We start from the raw sequence: 17,409 nt of genomic DNA, 5'->3' as shown, positions 1-17,409 counted from the left end.
GAACAAGCCTTAGCAAGCCTTTGATTACCAAAAAGGAAAAATGTACACACTCACATCTCTCCAAGATGAGCCATGGTTGCTATTAAAATTATAAACTCAAGCTTTTCTGCATAAGCTAAAGTAATGTCGCGTCGAGCTCCTCTCAATGCCAATGCAATGGTTTTGATACTAGTTGAAGGGAGTGAGCCTTGAAGTGGAAGCAAGAGCTATGATGGAGAGAGAGAGAGAGAGAGAGAGAGAGAGAGAGAGAGAGAGAGAGAGAGAGAGAGAGAGATGTGACAACTCCAACACTCACAATGTGTGATCGGCCTTCCCTTTATTCAAATGCAATGAAAGAATAAAGAATGAAGTGATAGTGATAGGCACCCGCCATTTATAGTGTACAGGCGTGGGGGTATTGTCAGTATAACTAATACATTGGCGGCTAGGCACATGTGCCTTTATCCCCAACCACAGAAGACTTGAACAAACAAAAAACTAGTCCAAATATTCATTTCCTAGCATTCGCTATTCACATACATTGTTTTAATGTTATTTATACATGTATAGATGGAAATTAAGGACCTTACTATAAAAGTAAAAAGTTTTACCAATGTTGGATGAAAATTATAGTTTTTAGATTAAGACAGTATTCTAAGCACGAATTGCCAATCAAGCACCTTGAAACATCCCAATATTATTCTAGCATATTGTGCAACCTATAGACATATTGATAGGTTGCATATTGTTCTTAGATTGATTTTAGTGTAATAATATTTTTATTATTATCTTAAGGTGCAAATTGATCTGAATGAAGAAGATTGCAAAAGTATAAAAATTTAAAGTCAAAGGATTGGTCAAAGCAATCAAGGCATGACCAATCAAAGGAGTTAATGGAGATCGATTAGTAGACTTTAAGAGTTGAATGAAGCTAGTTGAAGCTCAAAGATGCTGAAGATATAACATTATATTTTTTGGAAACATTAAAAAAATTCAACCACAAGAAATTTGCATATAATTTTTTTTCTTTTAAATAGTTGGACTTTGTTATATCTTTCTATGTTGTACTTTGCAAAAAAGTGAGAGTCAAGCTCACTCCTGTGCAAATTATAGCCTCTTTTTGAGTTGCAATTAAGTATTTAAATTTTTTATTCATGTATACACAAAGACCCATAAGGCTTGTAGACTTGCAGGCAAGACCATTTGCCATGTTAAGACTAGAGGCTATAGGCATATTAAAGAGAGATTATTAGACTTGAGAGAAGCTAAGGGTTGAGGCTAGTTGCCCATGTATGAAATCAATAGAATCTCTCATTCTTATTTGTGTAAACTTTTGAGCATTTGCTTCCATCTCTACCCCCTCTTACTTCCACCATAGCCACAGAGAGAGAGAGAGAGAGAGAGAGAGAGAGAGAGAGAGAGAGAGAGAGATTCTTATGTGTGTAAACTTTTGAGCTCTTTCTTCCATCTCTACACCCTCTTACCTCCACCATAGCCACACACAGAGAGAGAGAGAGAGAGAGAGAGAGAGAGAGAGAGAGAGAGAGAGAGAGAGAGAGTAGTAAAGTCTTCTCTTGCTCCTATTTTTTCCCCCTTCTTATTCTTCTAAAATATAAAGTTTGGCAACCATTAAAGAATATGGGAAGTCAAGAATGATGTGACCTTTGGGTGACTATTGGTAGTGGTACCATGGGGTGTGTTGCCGAGGCTTCTTTTTAAGAGCTCATTGCACAATTAAATTGCTTGAAAGGAAGTAGTGATGAGCTGTCGTGAAAATGTTAGCTAAAGCAGCTTAAGGTTTCATGCAACTATGCTTCTTTGTGATAATGTTTCGATTCTCTAAATGATGATGTACATATTCATATTATGGTTAATGTATTTATCACTTTCATTTGTATTAAAAAGGAAAAAGAAGATACGGTGGTATGATGCTCTAGTGTTACGCTATAAACATTATTTATGTAAATGTGAGAAACTAAAAGTGAATAGATATTTTATTATGCCTTTGGGAATGCAATGAGCAAGGTTTAAACTTAGGCAATCGTATAACTCTATCTCACACCCAAGCCACTAGCCATAACCCCACCGGCTGAATGCAAGAAGTTAACAAGAAGCACAGTGACACGGCAAATGGGGAGGGAACTCTTGTCGTGAGTCGTGTCGAATGGGGAACTCTTGTCAGGTCACATCTGCTTAGGTAGGATTTTGAAGCAGCGTGGTGTGCAAGGCAAGCAGCCCTCTCTCTTTAACAACACGATCTGTTCGCGACTCTCACTAATCGATCATCGAGCTCCATTCATGTCTCCCTCTTCGTCTTCGTCCTCGTCCGCATCCTCAAGCTCAAGCTCAAGGGCTGCATCTTCGTCTTCCTCCTCTTCTTCATCATCTGCCTCGGCTTCCTCCTCCTCCTCCTCCTCCTCCTCCTCTTCTGGGAAATCCATGGAGATGCCCATTCCAGCTCGCGATTCCATGGATCAAAACCAGAAGCGCAGCAATCACTGTCGACGTATGAAGACGCATCGATCGAGGTCTCCCAGACCTCCTCATCACCGCCATGGATCACCTGGTCGACGTCATCACCATGGCCGCCGTATAAGGCATGGACTGCACGCCATGGGTTGCTGCAGGAAACACAAGCTGAAGGGCGCAGGGAAGAAGCACTACAAGAAGCTTCTTAAGGGCATCCGCAAGCACGACCGGAAGCTCTGTTATAATTATGATGCGATGAAGAAGGGGAAGGGGATGAAGCATCATGGCCATGGCCATGGCCATGGGCATTATCATCATCATCAGCATCACCAGCCAGTGTGCTGCCTTCACCCCCTTAATTATGTCATGCCGGCCGAAGAGGCAGGCGGATCCCCATCTCATAGTCGTCGTCGTCATCATCATGGCGAGCGGGTGAGCCGTCCTGCATCTGCCCCGCCTGCTCTGGCCGGCCCACGTGTCCCAGAGCCGCCAGCTGTCCCAATGCTATTGGATGATGATATTCCTCCAGGGCCTTCCGGCACCAATCAGGAGCTGCCTGCTGTGCCCAATCAATGTGTATAATGGCGGATGGGCCGTATCTGCGATATTATGTTATGGAATGGCTCTTGCCCCACCAACTTGCAATGGTTCTGGATTATGATTGCCTCGATTCTTGCCTATAGCGGCATCCCTTTGCCCGCTCAGACATGTCCATTACACATGGCCAATTTGGTAAGTCTTTCGGTTCCCAACTCTAATTAGTTGTTTCTTTGTAATTTCCAGGTCCCCTAATTTTCAATGTCACGTTTAAAGGCCTACATTATCGCACCTTCATCATCAGAACTATGGTGGATCACACCCACAAGTTTCTCATATAATAGTAGAAAGACTGAGATCCCACTCACACTTTTAGTGTCGAACAACATCTAGTATAAAGAGAGCTCCTTTTAGACATGCTTCAGGGGCTTTAAAAACCATGTAAGGCTTATGCAAGAATTCAAGCTGCCATAGGCTTTTGTGTTTAACGATGGCTGATCACCCCCCCCCCCCCCCCCCCCCCCCTCCCCCCCCAACCCTGTGATAAACCTGCACTCGTTACGCACTCATCACGGCACAGAAAGGTAACACGATATGAGCTCAAGGTATACTCTTGTATTATTCAATCCGAAAGCGGGACAACATAGACACATCCCAGGACTACACCCTCGTGACGTCGCACATAAGAGGGTTCACCACTGGGCATAGGGAATCACACGTAGAGTGAAAACAAGGCAGGGCTTTGAGTCACTACTACTCCCTATATAGTTGCAATCGGTAGCAACGGCATGGTATAGCTACAAAGCCCTTACACTCACCTCCGCTTACTGGATTGCTGACCTCAGCAATCTAAGGGTAGTGTTTGTTATTTGACTCATCCGGGGTCTTAACACAGCTTTTTCTAGCAAGCTGGTCAGTGTCTGTCGGTCTAAGGGGACCACGGGGTCTTAACACAGTCTGTACTATCAGACTGGCCAGTGTCTGCTGCACTAAGACGTTTTGGGGCTTTTTCTCTTTGATGGCGTTATTTTATGATGATTGCTACCCTGCGAGTCCACCCTCGACTCGATTACATTTGAGGAGTGGAGGCACATTTGGGGTCTATGATTGAGAATCGCATTATTTGTTGAAGTGTTGAGGCGGCTCAAGGGTCGGTAGAAGGAGCAGGGGGGTTTTCCTCGAGCCAAAGGGCGAAGGCATCCTTTTCGCGTTCACGGGCCTCCGCTTCTGAGATCCAAGTGGCCTCCTTGAGTGGACGCCCGCGCCACTTGGTGAGGTATTCGGGAAAGCTTCTTTGTTCCCGGCGTCGGCGGAATGCTTCTACTTCGAAGGGACCATTGGAATGGAGCATTGGTATGCGCCGTCCCCATTGGTTGTCGGGATAGAACCTGCGCAGAAGACGAGCATGAAATGCATTATGAACACAAACACTATCTGGCAGGTCCAGCTTGTAGGTGACTTCGTTCAGCACTTGAGTGATGCGGTAGGGTCCATAGTAGCGGTGATTGAACTTGGGGGTCATGTTTTTGGGAAGTGACATATTCTTAGAGCTTACTAGGACCAGGTCTCCTTTGGCAAATAGTACTGCCTTTCTCTTCTTGTTTGCTTGCTCTGTCATTGTTATCTTGCTCTGCTCGAGACTTTGCTTAGCTGCTGCATTGCGATCTCTCCATTTCTTCAAGAATTCTTCGGCATCTTGATCCTCCGCTTTGGCCGCTCCGGATGCTAAGGCCAGTGGTGTAATGACTTCTTTTCCTGTGGCTAACTCAAAGGGAGTGTACCCCGTAGCCGAGTGGATGGAGCTATTATAGTGGAATTCCAAGACATCAAGGTACAAGGCCCAATCCTTCTGATCCACTCTAGCATAACTGCGGAGGTAATCTTCAATCCCTTGGTTGACTCGTTCTGTCTGTCCATCTGTCTCCGAGTGGAAGGATGATGAGAATCTCAGTTGGGTTTCTAGAGTCTTGAAGAGTTCCTTCCACATGTCGCTCATGAATCTTCCATCTCTATCTGATACAATGGCCAATGGTAAGCCATGCAGTTTGAATACATGTGTGAAGAAGAGGCGTGCTATCTCCTTGGCATTCAGTGGTGGTTTGGTCGGGATGAAGTGGGCTTGTTTGGAGAAATAGTCCACCACTACAAAGATGATTGTGTGTCCATGGGATTCCGGTAGTTCCACAATGAAGTCCATGTTGATGACATCCCATGGGCGGCTGGATACGGGTAATGGCTGTAGTAAGCCGTCTGGTTTTGATCTTGGTGCTTTGACCATTTGGCAAGTGGGGCAAGTCTTGATGTAGTCTATCACTTCTTCCTTCATGTTCGGCCAAAAGAACTGCTTCCTAAGGGCCTCCAAGGTTTTGCTTTGCCCTTTGTGGCCTCCAATCTTGCCGTCGTGTATCTCATGCAGGATGAGTTTCTTTAATTCCACATTGTTGGGGATATATAATCTCTTGCCTAAAAATAGAATACCTTCTTCTAAGGTGTACATTCCATGGGGTGTCTTCTCTGCTTCCACATCTTGGATTATCTTGTGCATTTCTTGATCTTGTTCTAGGGCCTCTTTGACAAGTTCTATGAAGTTGCTGCTGACCACACTGACAGCTTTCAGGTCAGCTTTCCGGCTCAAGGCATCTGCTATTTTATTAGTGGAGCTGGGTTTGTGCTTAATCTCCAGGTCAAATTCGGCTAGGAAGTCTAACCAGCGGGCTTGCTTTGCTGATAACTTGGGTTGAGATTGGAAGTATTTGAGGGAGATATTGTCGGTGAAGACTACTGTATGCTTGTCTTGAACATAGTGCTTCCATTTTCTAAGGCAGTGGATGACTGCCAACATTTCTTTCTCATGTGTGCTCCACCTTGTTTCAGCATCGGTAAACTTCTTTGATTCATACGCAATGGGGTGACCCTCTTGGACCAGTACACCCCCTATGCCATAGTCAGATGCATCTGTAGAGATTTCAAAGGGTTTGGTGAAGTTCGGCACCCTTAGGACGGGAGTTTGGCTCATGCACTTCTTCATCTTCTCAAAGGCTTCATGCTGCGTGTTCCCCCCATGTAAAAGAGTGGTCTTCTTTGGTGAGGTGGGAGAGGGGGTCAGTGATAAGGCTGTAATCTTTGATGAATCTTCGACAAAATACTGTGAAGCCTAAGAACTCCCGCACTTTCCTTACAGTTTTCAGTACGGGCCATTTTTGGACAGCTTCCACTTTCTTAGGGTCCACTTTGATTCCATCTGCTCCTACAATAAAGTCTAAGAATTCCAATTCTTTCACTGCGAACTCACATTTTTTCGGCTTGGCATATAACTGATGCTGCCGCAACCTCTCAAAAACTTTGCGTAAGTGTTGCTTGTGCTCTTCTAAGGTTTTACTATAGACTAGGAGGTCATCTATGTAGATAATGACAAAAATATCTATCTCCGGTCTAAAAATTCCATCCATGAGGCCACAAAATGTGCCTAGCCCATTGCTTAGGCCGAACCCTAATACTAACCACTCAAAACTACCATATCGGGTACGAAAGGCTGTTTTTGGGATATCCTCTTCGGCTATGCGGATTTGGTGGTATCCTGATCTAAGGTCAATCCGACTGAAGTGCTTGGCCCCATGCAATCTATCTAAGAGGTCCTCCACTAGAGGCATGGGGTATTTGTTTTTTATGGTGATTTTGTTAAGAGCCCTATAATCTACACAGAGTCTAAGTCCCCCATCCTTCTTCTTTACAAACAACACTGGAGTGCCAAAGGGGGATTTGCTAGGGCGGATAAATCCTTGTTCTTCTAGTTCATGTAGTTGCTTCTTCAATTCCATGAGCTCGGTATGGTTCATGCGATAGGGAGCTCGGGCCGATGGGGCAGACCCTGGAATTAGCTCAATCTTGTGATCCACATCTCGTCTGGGTGGTAGACCCTTGGGTAATTCGGCTGGCATTACATCTTTGAATTCTTCAAGTATTTCTGCCACTTCTGTGTTCCTCTTCTGTTGTTTGGGTTTCTTGCCATTTTCTTCTTCTTCAATTGGTCTGATCATACACAAATAGACCATATCTCCTTGCTTGACTGACTTCTCGACTTGCTTTGCACTGCATGTCATGATACGTGGCCTGATGACGGTCCCTTGGACCGGTGCTTTTTGGGTTTGGCCCTTTGGTTGGTTTGTTGTTGGTTTTGCTGTTTGGCATGATACTCCTGGCTTATTCTCCTTCATTTGTACCTTGATTGGGGTCCTACCAGGTAGCTGCATTCTTTCGCATGATACTCTTACGCCTTCTCCTTGCATATCTAGCATCATTTCATTCACACCCTTACCAAACATTGCAATGACATACTTGTCATAGAATTCCAAGCCTAATATCACTTCAAAATCATCCATGGGGATTACTAAGAAGTTGAGTTTCGCTTTCCACTTGTCGGCTTCCACTTGGACTGCAAAGACTTTGTTTCACTTCCTTGGCTTCTCCTTGTGCGAATGTTACTGTTAATCCTTCTGGGGCTTTTGATAGCTTCAATCCATGTTTTGTTGCACACTGTGGTGTCATGAAGTTGTGAGTTGCTCCTGTGTCCACCATGATAGGTTGGTTTCCATCGCCCATCCAGCCTTTGATGTATAGATGGTGGAATGCCGCTACCCTGGTTGCCATGTATTGGGGTCGGGCACTAACTGACCCTACCCTTGGGTGATCCATGCTCTCTTCACTCCCATTTGGAATTTCCTGGATCCGCGGTGGTAGCGGTTCTTCTCCTCCATATGCACAAGTTTCATTCACCCTTGATCCGCTCGATGAGGCTGTGTCTTCTATTGGGCACCTGTTTTGGTAGTGTGGACCCCCGCATTTGAAGCATCTGATGCCGGTGGACGGTCCTGGGGGTCTCCACCATGATGTGTTTGATCCTGCGGGCCCATATAACGTGCTAGGGGTTGGCCTGTAGTGATTGTTTCCCCATCTCCCTGCTGCTCCTCTTGGTACTAATGCGGTTTGGGATACGGCCATGGTGTTAGTGGTGTTTTGACTCCTTGTATCTGTGAATGCCCCTCTAGGAGCATTGGGCCTCTGGTTCCAGGAGGAGTTGTTGTTGAAGGTATTGTTGAAGTTGTTGTTGAACCTGTTTTGATTCCCTTGTGTTGTTCTTCTGCCTTCCAGGTCCACCAGTCGTTCGGCCATCCTCATGGCTTCTGCTAAGCTTGTTGGCTCCTGTCTCTCCACATCTCTTCTAGCCCATTCTTGCATCCCAAACAAAAATCCATGTAGCTTCGTGTCGGTGTCCATGTTTGGTAGCTGCAGCATGATTTGCCTATATTTGCTGACATACTCTTTCATCTTTCCCTGTGCTTGCTTGAGGTTCCTCCATTCATCTCTCACTTTGAATTTCTCCAGCTTTGGGATAAAGTAGTCCTTCAGTTCTTCCTGGAGCTCTTCCCATGAACAGATTGTGTGGCCCTGCTCTTGTTCTAACAGGTACCAACTGGCAGCGTCCTCCTCCAAGTAAATGGCTGCCACCTCCGCCTTCCTGTCTTCGGTAATTCTTGAATACTTTAAGTACCTATCCACCTCTGCGATCCATTTCTTCAGGACCAACCCATCTCTCTCTCCCTTGTACTTGGCGGGTTGGGGCATCTTGAATTTTCCGTAATCATCTTCTGAACTACTGCTATCTTCCTCTTCTTTGCGATGGTGCTTCTTCTCCTTCTTCTTGTCTTTCTTTTTGCTTCCTAATTCTACTACTTTCTCCTTCTCCTTTCTTGTATCTTGCGCCCTCCTAGATGACTCCTCTCTACCCGTTCTATCCATCTCCTCTTGCATTCGGTGTCTTTTCTCCTCTTCTTGTTGTGATTCACCCATTCTCTATAGCCCTGCTCTACTTCTAGTTTTTTTCTCCTTTCTTCCTCTTCCTCTTTCATCTGCATGTTCCTCCATATTGATTCTAGCATACCGAACATACCATCTAATTGTCTTTCTAGTCCGGCCACCTTTTCTTCTTGGGCCACTCTCCATTCTTGTCCCCTACTCTTCTTCCTCTCCTCCAGTGTCGAGAGGGTGATGTTCTCCCTTTCTTCCTCCATGTGGTTGGTGGTGGTGTCGACACGGGGAAGCCGCGTTTCGCCTATGGTGGTGTGGGTCGTGCCGCGGGGAAGCCGCATCATGTCTTCAGACGGTGGGGTGTCGAGGTTGGGGCGTCACGCCGGGGCGACGCGTCGGGGGGGCGTCGCGACGTGGGTCGACGCGACGTGGGGCGACGCAATGTGGGGCATCGCGATGCGGGACGTCGCGCTGTGGGTCGTTACGACTTCGATCTCTTCGGGGCACTGGATCTTTCCTCCTACTTCCGTGAGCACTCATTCACTCCGAGCAAGAGTTGCTCTGATACCAAGTGTGATAAACTTGCACTCGTTACGCACTCAACACGGCACAGAAAGGTAACACGATATGAGCTCAAGGTATACTCTTGTATTATTCAATCCAAAAGCGGGACAACATAGACACATCCCAGGACTACACCCTCGTGACGCCGCACATAAGAGGGTTCACCACTGGGCATAGGGAATCACACGTAGAGTGGAAACAAGGCAGGGCTTTGAGTCACTCCTACTCCCTATATAGGTGCAATCGGTAGCAACGGCATGGTATAGCTACAAAGCCCTTACACACCCCCCCCTCCCCCCCCCACACACGCACACACACGCACACACGTGCACATGCATGCTCATGTGCAAGTGCTCTTCTTAAGTTTGTCTTCCTTTGGGTTGTAAAACCCCCTCCCCCCCCCCCCCCCCCCCCACACACACACACACACACACACGTGCGCATATGCATGCTCATGTACAAGTGCTCTTCTTAAGTTTGTATTCCTTTGGGTTGTAAATGTTTACACTAAACATTAAACATAGGTTATTTGTATCACAAAAAAAGCTCTTATGCAAAGTAGTTGATTTTACTCTTCATTCGTTTCTTCTTGGCCTTCTTAAACTCATATATGTTATCAAACTCGTGTATTTGTATTTTATAAAAAAGCTATTAAGCAAAGAAGTCAATTTCACTCTTTATTCATTCCTTCCTTTCCTCCTCCTTCATTATCACTACTTTATTCATCCTCTTCTTTGTATTGATCCTCAATAATCTCCAGTCACTACAATCCCAGTGGATGTAATGGTAAAATCTCTAAATAAAGCTTCTCTTAAAATGAGTGATGGGGTTTGTTCATTCTCTATGACCTCCTTGCATTGCCTCCTTGTCATTTGGATGTGGATCTACATAATTTGATGGCTTGATCTCTCCATACTTTGTGACAAATTTATGCAAAATACAATATGCAATTGTAATGTGAGGTACCAAAGAAGCATGAGTTGTGACCTTTCTAAGTATATGCCACCTATTTTTCAAAATACAAAATGTATTTTTAACAACTTTATCTTCATTAACTTAATGATAAAAAATTATTATTTTTTATTCGAGTATAATCATGCCTTCACTTTAAATGCTTTTAGTACAAATGATTTAACATGATATGTAGAGTTTGTAATGATGTAAGGTTAAATGTTTCCACCTTGCAATTCGATCAATGACGCTTATGACACCTCTTTTCTAAGTAGTTTTTTGTATAGAGTTGACTACTTGAAGTGTGCTGAATCATGCACATCTCTAAGGGCATTATATACGTCTTAAAAGACCTTTCTAGAGTCAACTATGTCTTATAGCTATATACTAGGAAAACCATTTTTGCATATATAATGTTAAAGGGTTTCATGCTCATTTGGTTGTCGATGCAATCTAATGTGATATCCATCTATTGCATTATACATGTTTGGTAAGGATGTTAATGCTTCAAATTCTAAGATAATCCTATGTAAATGGTTACTCGAGAAAATTATAAGGCGATGTTATGCTGCTACACGGACATAGTGTGAAAAACTGTGGAGGGCTCATCATATGGTGGATATTATTTCTTGTAAATATCTTAAAAAGATGTAAGAAACTTCTAGAATACGGTGATATGTAAAAAGCAAGTTGCCATCAGTTTGGGAGATCTCATGTAAAAAGAAGGGACTTTCGAATTCGCATGGCATGCGATCGCACTTTTTAGGAAGAAAATAGCACTCCGGACGTGGAGGTGTTAAAAGATGCGGGATTTAGAGCATGGCAGTGACTATGGTGAATCGAAGATGAAAATTAAACTCATGATGGTATAGATAAGACTTGACCTGTTACACAAGTGAATTAGGTTCCAAGATTGAGACTTGGACACATAAACACAACCAGGTTAATTGGTTTGGAGCCGCAGTTATCATCATGATGAGCCTAAATTAGGAACCTGTTGGGTGATTGGTACACTCTGACTTCTTCTGCATCGATAACAACAAACACCAGCAACATCTACAGAGCCTCTTTGATCTGAAATATCTTCATGTAGCATTTTCAGTCAATCCAAATAGGCTTTGGCTTCTATAACAGGTTGTAGAGGCACTGAAGGAGGCATCTGCTTCTGAAAGTGTTATTTGAAGTTTGACGTGTTTATTGCAAAACGATCAACAGATGTCAACTTGTCAAAGTCGTTAAAACCACTATTGCTAAATCTGTGGTGGTGGAGTCAATAAAATCTCCAGCTAGTACATCCATAAAAAAGCCAATTGTTGGATCAGAAGATACCAATAAGTTGGTGAAAGTTTTTGTTAAAAATAAAAGATTGACCAATGGCAGCATTAGTTGGGAGTATGTCTCATCAAAGAAAATATGTCAAGGAGTGTACTATGGATGAATTAGAAGTAGAGATTTTTTATGAAGGCTATGATGTTTCATTGGCAGCAAGGAATGAAGAGCTTTTGTTGTTTGATAGCGGTTGTTGAAGGTGGCATTACAGCTAGGATGGCAGCGGACAATGATGAAGAGCAAGAGGCAGCATACACAGGTAATTTGATGATCAATGCAAGGCCATTCGACATTTCACAGGCAATATTGACAGTATATTCCATGAGACTTGACGGGATAGCGTTCTGAATATTTACGACGGCACCTCGACGTAATCTTTGATGTCAATCAGAGATGAAATATGGAATGCTTTTCTGATAAAGCTTTTTGCGCCTCAAACGGAAGTAAAGAACGATAATATTGACGATGCCTTTGACGTCATCATTGATGTTGAGAACGATGCTTTTAGCTTTTTCGAAGTAGAAGATGGTTATAAAGATGATGGGAAGGCGACAACACTGATGAGTGTAGAGGATGGATTGTGGCATCAAACAAGTCTTCATCTTGATGACTTCTCCGACCTTATGTCCTGCATTTGAATGGATGTCGGAGCAACGACGAGGAAGAAACCATCTTCCTAGCTGCTTGCCTGTAGATGAGGCGTCTTCTTCAACGTCTATAGTGATTAGAAGAGTTGGCAGCATTCTCAACAAACGTGAATACGATGTGTCATAGGCAAGACGGCAACATGTGTTAGTTGCAGAAGAAGACGACAAAGCTAAGGAGGGAAAAGAGATGACGACGGAAGGATCAACGAGCATTGTAGGAACAAGCTGATGAACTTTGCCGCTGCTTTGGAGAACGTTGTGGTGGTACGGATGTGGCTATTGACTCTCCATTTTCTTTGACAGCGCCTCTCAGTATGTTTCAGTATGTTTACGCTCACGACAAAAGCTGCGCCCTACGAACATGTGCGATGGCTGATATTTGAAGAGGCTTGTTTCGACGTGTTACTTATCGTTTTTCCCCTCCAGAAGTATTCATTCTCTAAAGCTAGTGACATTAAAATTCACTACATGGTTGGTTATCTCTAGACTAACTCTAGTTAAAACCACCTAGACTTTACGATTTCAGGGCACTGAAGGAAGAAGAAGTCTTTTATGACATGGGACCATAATTCATCGGTGATGAATTTGATGGACGAATGGATGAGGACAAAGCTGATGAGATTAAATTAATTGACGATAAATCTATCACAAATTTTTCTAAGTTATATTCCAAGGTGGCAACAACGACAGCCTTATCTCTGAACAAGGTGTTCTAAAGAAATACTGTGACGGTATCAAATTGTCTACAAGGAAAAGGCTTTCTCATCCTTATTACTTGGAAGTTCCATATCATCAATACACTTTAATTTACCCCTCTTTCATGCTTAACCATGGAAAATTACCCTCTCTTATAAGCGAGAAGCTTTGAATATCTTTTGTAAAAGATACATGAAACTTATTCTTAGAATACATCCAATCAAGAATTTGATGAATTGGATCTTGTGTTTTGAAATACTGTGAAGTTGAAAATTCTTATTTTTCCTTTCACCTTAGCATTTATATTTGATCGAATATGCATTTTAGCTATCAAAATTTTATTTCGAATTGAGTACTCAACATCATCTTTGCTCTCAGCTTGCAAAGCATCCCTGCAGCGAGTGACTTTCGTAAATCCTCACACGTATCTCGTGTGACATTTGGTGAATCCGATGTGAAAGCGTGGCTTCTGATTATCGAGATGGGAGACTTCGAATAATCCACCTTCATCATCGAATGGTTCTTCTTTTTCGGCTGATGACACTACAAGATATAGACCTTATACCGATGTTTAAAGCGACGAAAATGCAAATAACAAAATTTGCTCCCGTCGTCGCAAAAAGCGTAATTATTGGTGACGGCATAGAACAATCGGTATTACCGTCGGTATTAGCGTCAATATCAATGTGACACTGATACCGACGCCAATACCGACGCTGAAAGTGACGGTTTGCGACGTATATAACGACGTGAGTAGTAAAATTTGCGACGCTAATAGCAATGGTAACAGGGAATTTTTTTTTTGTGGTAGGGCAGCAAGCTGCCCTGCTACATATAGCACTGTGTGCTTTATGAGAGCCATACAACATAGTTTCTGCACTACTGTGTACAATGCGCTTGTAAACAAAAACAATGTATACTGAAATCATAAAACTGATACATGAAATAAATACATGATCGCATAATAAGCGATTGGTACAATCATGATAGGATATCACTAATACATAGAAAATGTCTACATAGATCAGGCGACTCAAAAATAAAGGTGTGTGAGCTCCAAGGATCCAAGGGCGAGCTACAAATCCTCGTCCTTTGAAAGCTCGTCCCGCCGCAAAGGAGCATCGAACGGACTCTGTAGAAAAAGAAACAACACATCAGTCCACCATACAATAATGCATTCAAATATCTCATGGTAACTACGGACAAGAAATATGAGTGACTTACAGGGCCGCCGCGTCTATACAATCGGTCGATCAATGCAGTGAGACTGTGCCTCTTTGCAGATTGAGTCTCAAGGCCAGTCGGATTGCGATTTGTAATGGAGTGCTGCAAAGAAAATAAAATGCTAACTGTTAGAAACATGATTGTCAGTATAAAGAATATTTTTAAAAAATAAACAAGCAAAACAAAAGAAAAACTTACAAAGTCCTCCAAATATGTCCTATGACCGTCACTCTCAAGATGATGGACCACTTCGGCCTCGAGTCGTGCCTTCGCCGCCCGCGCTGCTGACTCCAACGTCCTGGAGAATCTGTAGTCTCCTCTCTCAGTCGGCGCCAGTCGTCTGTATCTAACTACTCAGGCTTTGCAATCTCACTCTTGATTGCCTTGCGTGCGTCGAATCGTCTATGTGACATGTATGTATGTATGCAATCCATCATCCAACCCGTAGAGAATCTATCTACTACGGCTGGCACCGGAAACTCCTCGTGCAAGGATGCTACTATGTAGTCATTGCTTCCCTCCGGTATATTCTTCAAATGATCCAAGACGTGCCGAAAAACTTGTTAGCACAACTCTCTCATGCGAGCCATCACCCTCCTCCCCTCATCATTCATGATGATGACTCATGACCTACTATCAACTAGATATCCATAACTCCTTGAAGTCTGCTTAAGATAGGTCCTCTCCCATCTGCGTCCACGCTCCTGGGCATATCTAGGAGACCCCTGTGCATCCGGTGTACCGACGGGGGTAATATCTCTCGGAGTGGTACCCATAGGGGTGCTACCTGCTGATGGCTGCGCAAAAGCCGGAGTAACTGGAGTAGACGTCCCTATAGGTGTGACAAATCCTGGAGGTGATGCAGCTCCAGCTGAACGACGAGACAGAGACACCGCGTCCGTGTCTCCACAGCATCCATCTGAGCTTGAGGCACGCTCCCTGGAAGGGCCACGAGAGCGAGGAGTCACACCTATATCCCGTGCCGACTGCGGGCTTACTGCCTCTGTATCTCTGCAGCATTCCCTTGATCCCGATGCACTCCCTCTCTCTGGCCCAAGTTGTGAGCGTCGAGCTCGTCTGCTCGAAGCCGAAGCATTCGATCGCGCTGAAGCAGATCTAGCAGAGCGCCCTGACGAATACCGAGATAGCTCCTGATCTGTGATCTCTCTGAATCTCCCGATCTGGTCTGGAGACATGCATGCGAAGATGTCATGTAACTCCTCATCGCTCATCTCTCGGCTCATCCTGAAAATGTCACCTGCACAGATAAAAAATGATGTTAAAATAATCAATTTAAATCATACAAAGCATAGTAATATAAATTATTTAAAAAAAAATCTCACTTAAAATACATATCTTATATACCCTTATAAGCGATTGGTCAACGAATTGAGTAAGTGAATGCTCCAAGTATGAAGTATCCTATGGTCCCATGTTAATCTCCTAACATAACTCCGCATACACTGGAAGATCAATAGACATGTCACTACAAAAGAATGAGTCCGTCTCGTTCTCAACGAATTCTTGGACTCTTGTATTTCCATCATTGTTAGCCGATGCTGGCTCCAAGCTTTCGACGGCCTCCATCCCTTGCAATATCGAACCCTCTATTTGCATATTATCTTTATCTATGCTCGGAATATCGCTTTGATCATATACTCTCACACTTCGGGGAGTTGAAGGTATAACATACTACTATCGAGGTTGTCGGGGGTTTGGATAGAAGATTACCTGTTCACAAACACGTACAAGAGAGTTCAAACCATTGTGACATAAACCATGTCTTAATACAATTAGTAAGCAAATGAGTCCATGCACGTGTTCACAATGGGCCGGCAACACAAAGATGTCGCACAAATCCGTCCATTTTTTTTCGGAATCTATTTTGAGAAATCCAGATGGACCTCGTCGAATTGTTGCTCCAGCTCCTCCAAGTACCACTTTGAACCACTGCACATCGAATAGTATCATGGAGAAGCTACGGTAATCCACCGTAATAATACTTTGCAAGTTCCCAAAATACTCCATCTCATCCACAACCGTGTTTGGATCCGTTGCTCGTCGCCGGCTCTCTTGCTCGAACCTTGCCATGACACCATAGTCCATTGTGGAGTGCATTTTGTTAATACGCTCCACGCGAAAATACCGTTCGCGCGACCACATTGCACTATATATTTTGTATTGTACATTGAAACACTCAAATTAGATGTCTTATATAAAATTTAGATATGATAGATTCTAAACCCCTCATTACCTTTGGACTACATCCCCTCGAGAATTTTCACTCCTCCATTGAGACCTCTGTTCCTTCGCGAGAAGCTGCGGTCAAAGCTCCATGCAATCATCGCGTTGACATAAACCGCGGCATCTCCTCCATGCCTTCGGGATATCGAATTGATTGATGGCGCATACTACGTTGGAATTCAGCTTGCGCTTCCTCTCGATCTTGCTTAGCGATCTGGTACTTGGCGAGCCACGTCTCCATAGAGGCATGGTGCAACATACAAAAGTGATTCACCTTCTCTTCCATTGAGGCATCCATTCTTTTTTCTACCCCATTTTCAACCACCACATCTCCAGTCAGTCTATCATCGTCCTTCAGTGACCATAGCATTTCATTGTCTGGTTCCACCGTTGGTAGCCATTGTGAAATATGCACTAGCGCCTCAGACATCAACCAACCTTCGGCTATGCTATCTTCTGGTCGAGCTCGTTGTCGCACGAAGCCTTTCAGGGTTTTTGTAAAGTGCTCCAAGAAGAACATCCATCGTATATGGACAGGTCCAACAACCTCCACTTCATCCACAAGATGCACAAGAAGGTGGATTTGTATCGTGAGCATACTGGTGGGCAGGTATTTCTCAAAGAGACAGACCGTCTCCACTGCTCCCTGCCTCGCGGATTCAATAGAGGACGTCTTAATCTCCTTCTGTGAGATCCATTGCACCAAAGTCAACAACCTGTAAATGGCCCCGCGTATTTCTGGAGTAAGACATCCTGCGATCGCGATCGATAGTACAAATTGTCACAAATGAGAAAGCATTATGAATAATGGCTACATTCCAAATAGCAAAATGCCCACGCTAATTACAATCCATTCGTAGTACAAACCTGACATATCTTATGCCAGTCATGGGACTTTAGCCTTGATAATTGGTCGTCTTTAGAAAATGCGGACCTGAGAGAACACATCATACCCGTCGGAGTG

The 17,409-nt window shown here is 43.9% G+C and overlaps 1 protein-coding gene across 2 annotated transcripts in view; it reads left to right on the top strand.

Annotated features, from left to right (window-relative positions):
* Positions 1 to 2,081: 2,081 nt before the first annotated feature.
* The window catches only part of LOC148013124 (uncharacterized), a 61,755-nt gene continuing 46,427 nt past the window's right edge, over positions 2,082 to 17,409 (top strand). The window contains exon 1 of one of the 2 annotated variants that reach the window (XR_015688923.1): positions 2,082 to 3,180. Coding sequence is in view for 1 of the 2 variants with exons in the window: in XM_087668399.1 (XP_087524525.1) it covers positions 3,156 to 3,180 (25 nt within the window). In the remaining variant the exon portion in view is untranslated. The remainder of the gene's footprint in view (positions 3,181 to 17,409) is intronic. The other variant, XM_087668399.1, reaches the window with a different exon arrangement.

This window comes from Lygodium microphyllum, chromosome 26, assembly GCF_053477565.2.
Source record: "Lygodium microphyllum isolate KBCC chromosome 26, Lygodium_microphyllum_v1.1.10, whole genome shotgun sequence".
In the NCBI taxonomy this organism is placed as follows: domain Eukaryota; kingdom Viridiplantae; phylum Streptophyta; class Polypodiopsida; order Schizaeales; family Lygodiaceae; genus Lygodium; species Lygodium microphyllum.
The sequence above is the reverse complement of the archived record's forward strand: the minus strand, read 5'-3'. Positions and strand labels throughout refer to the sequence as shown.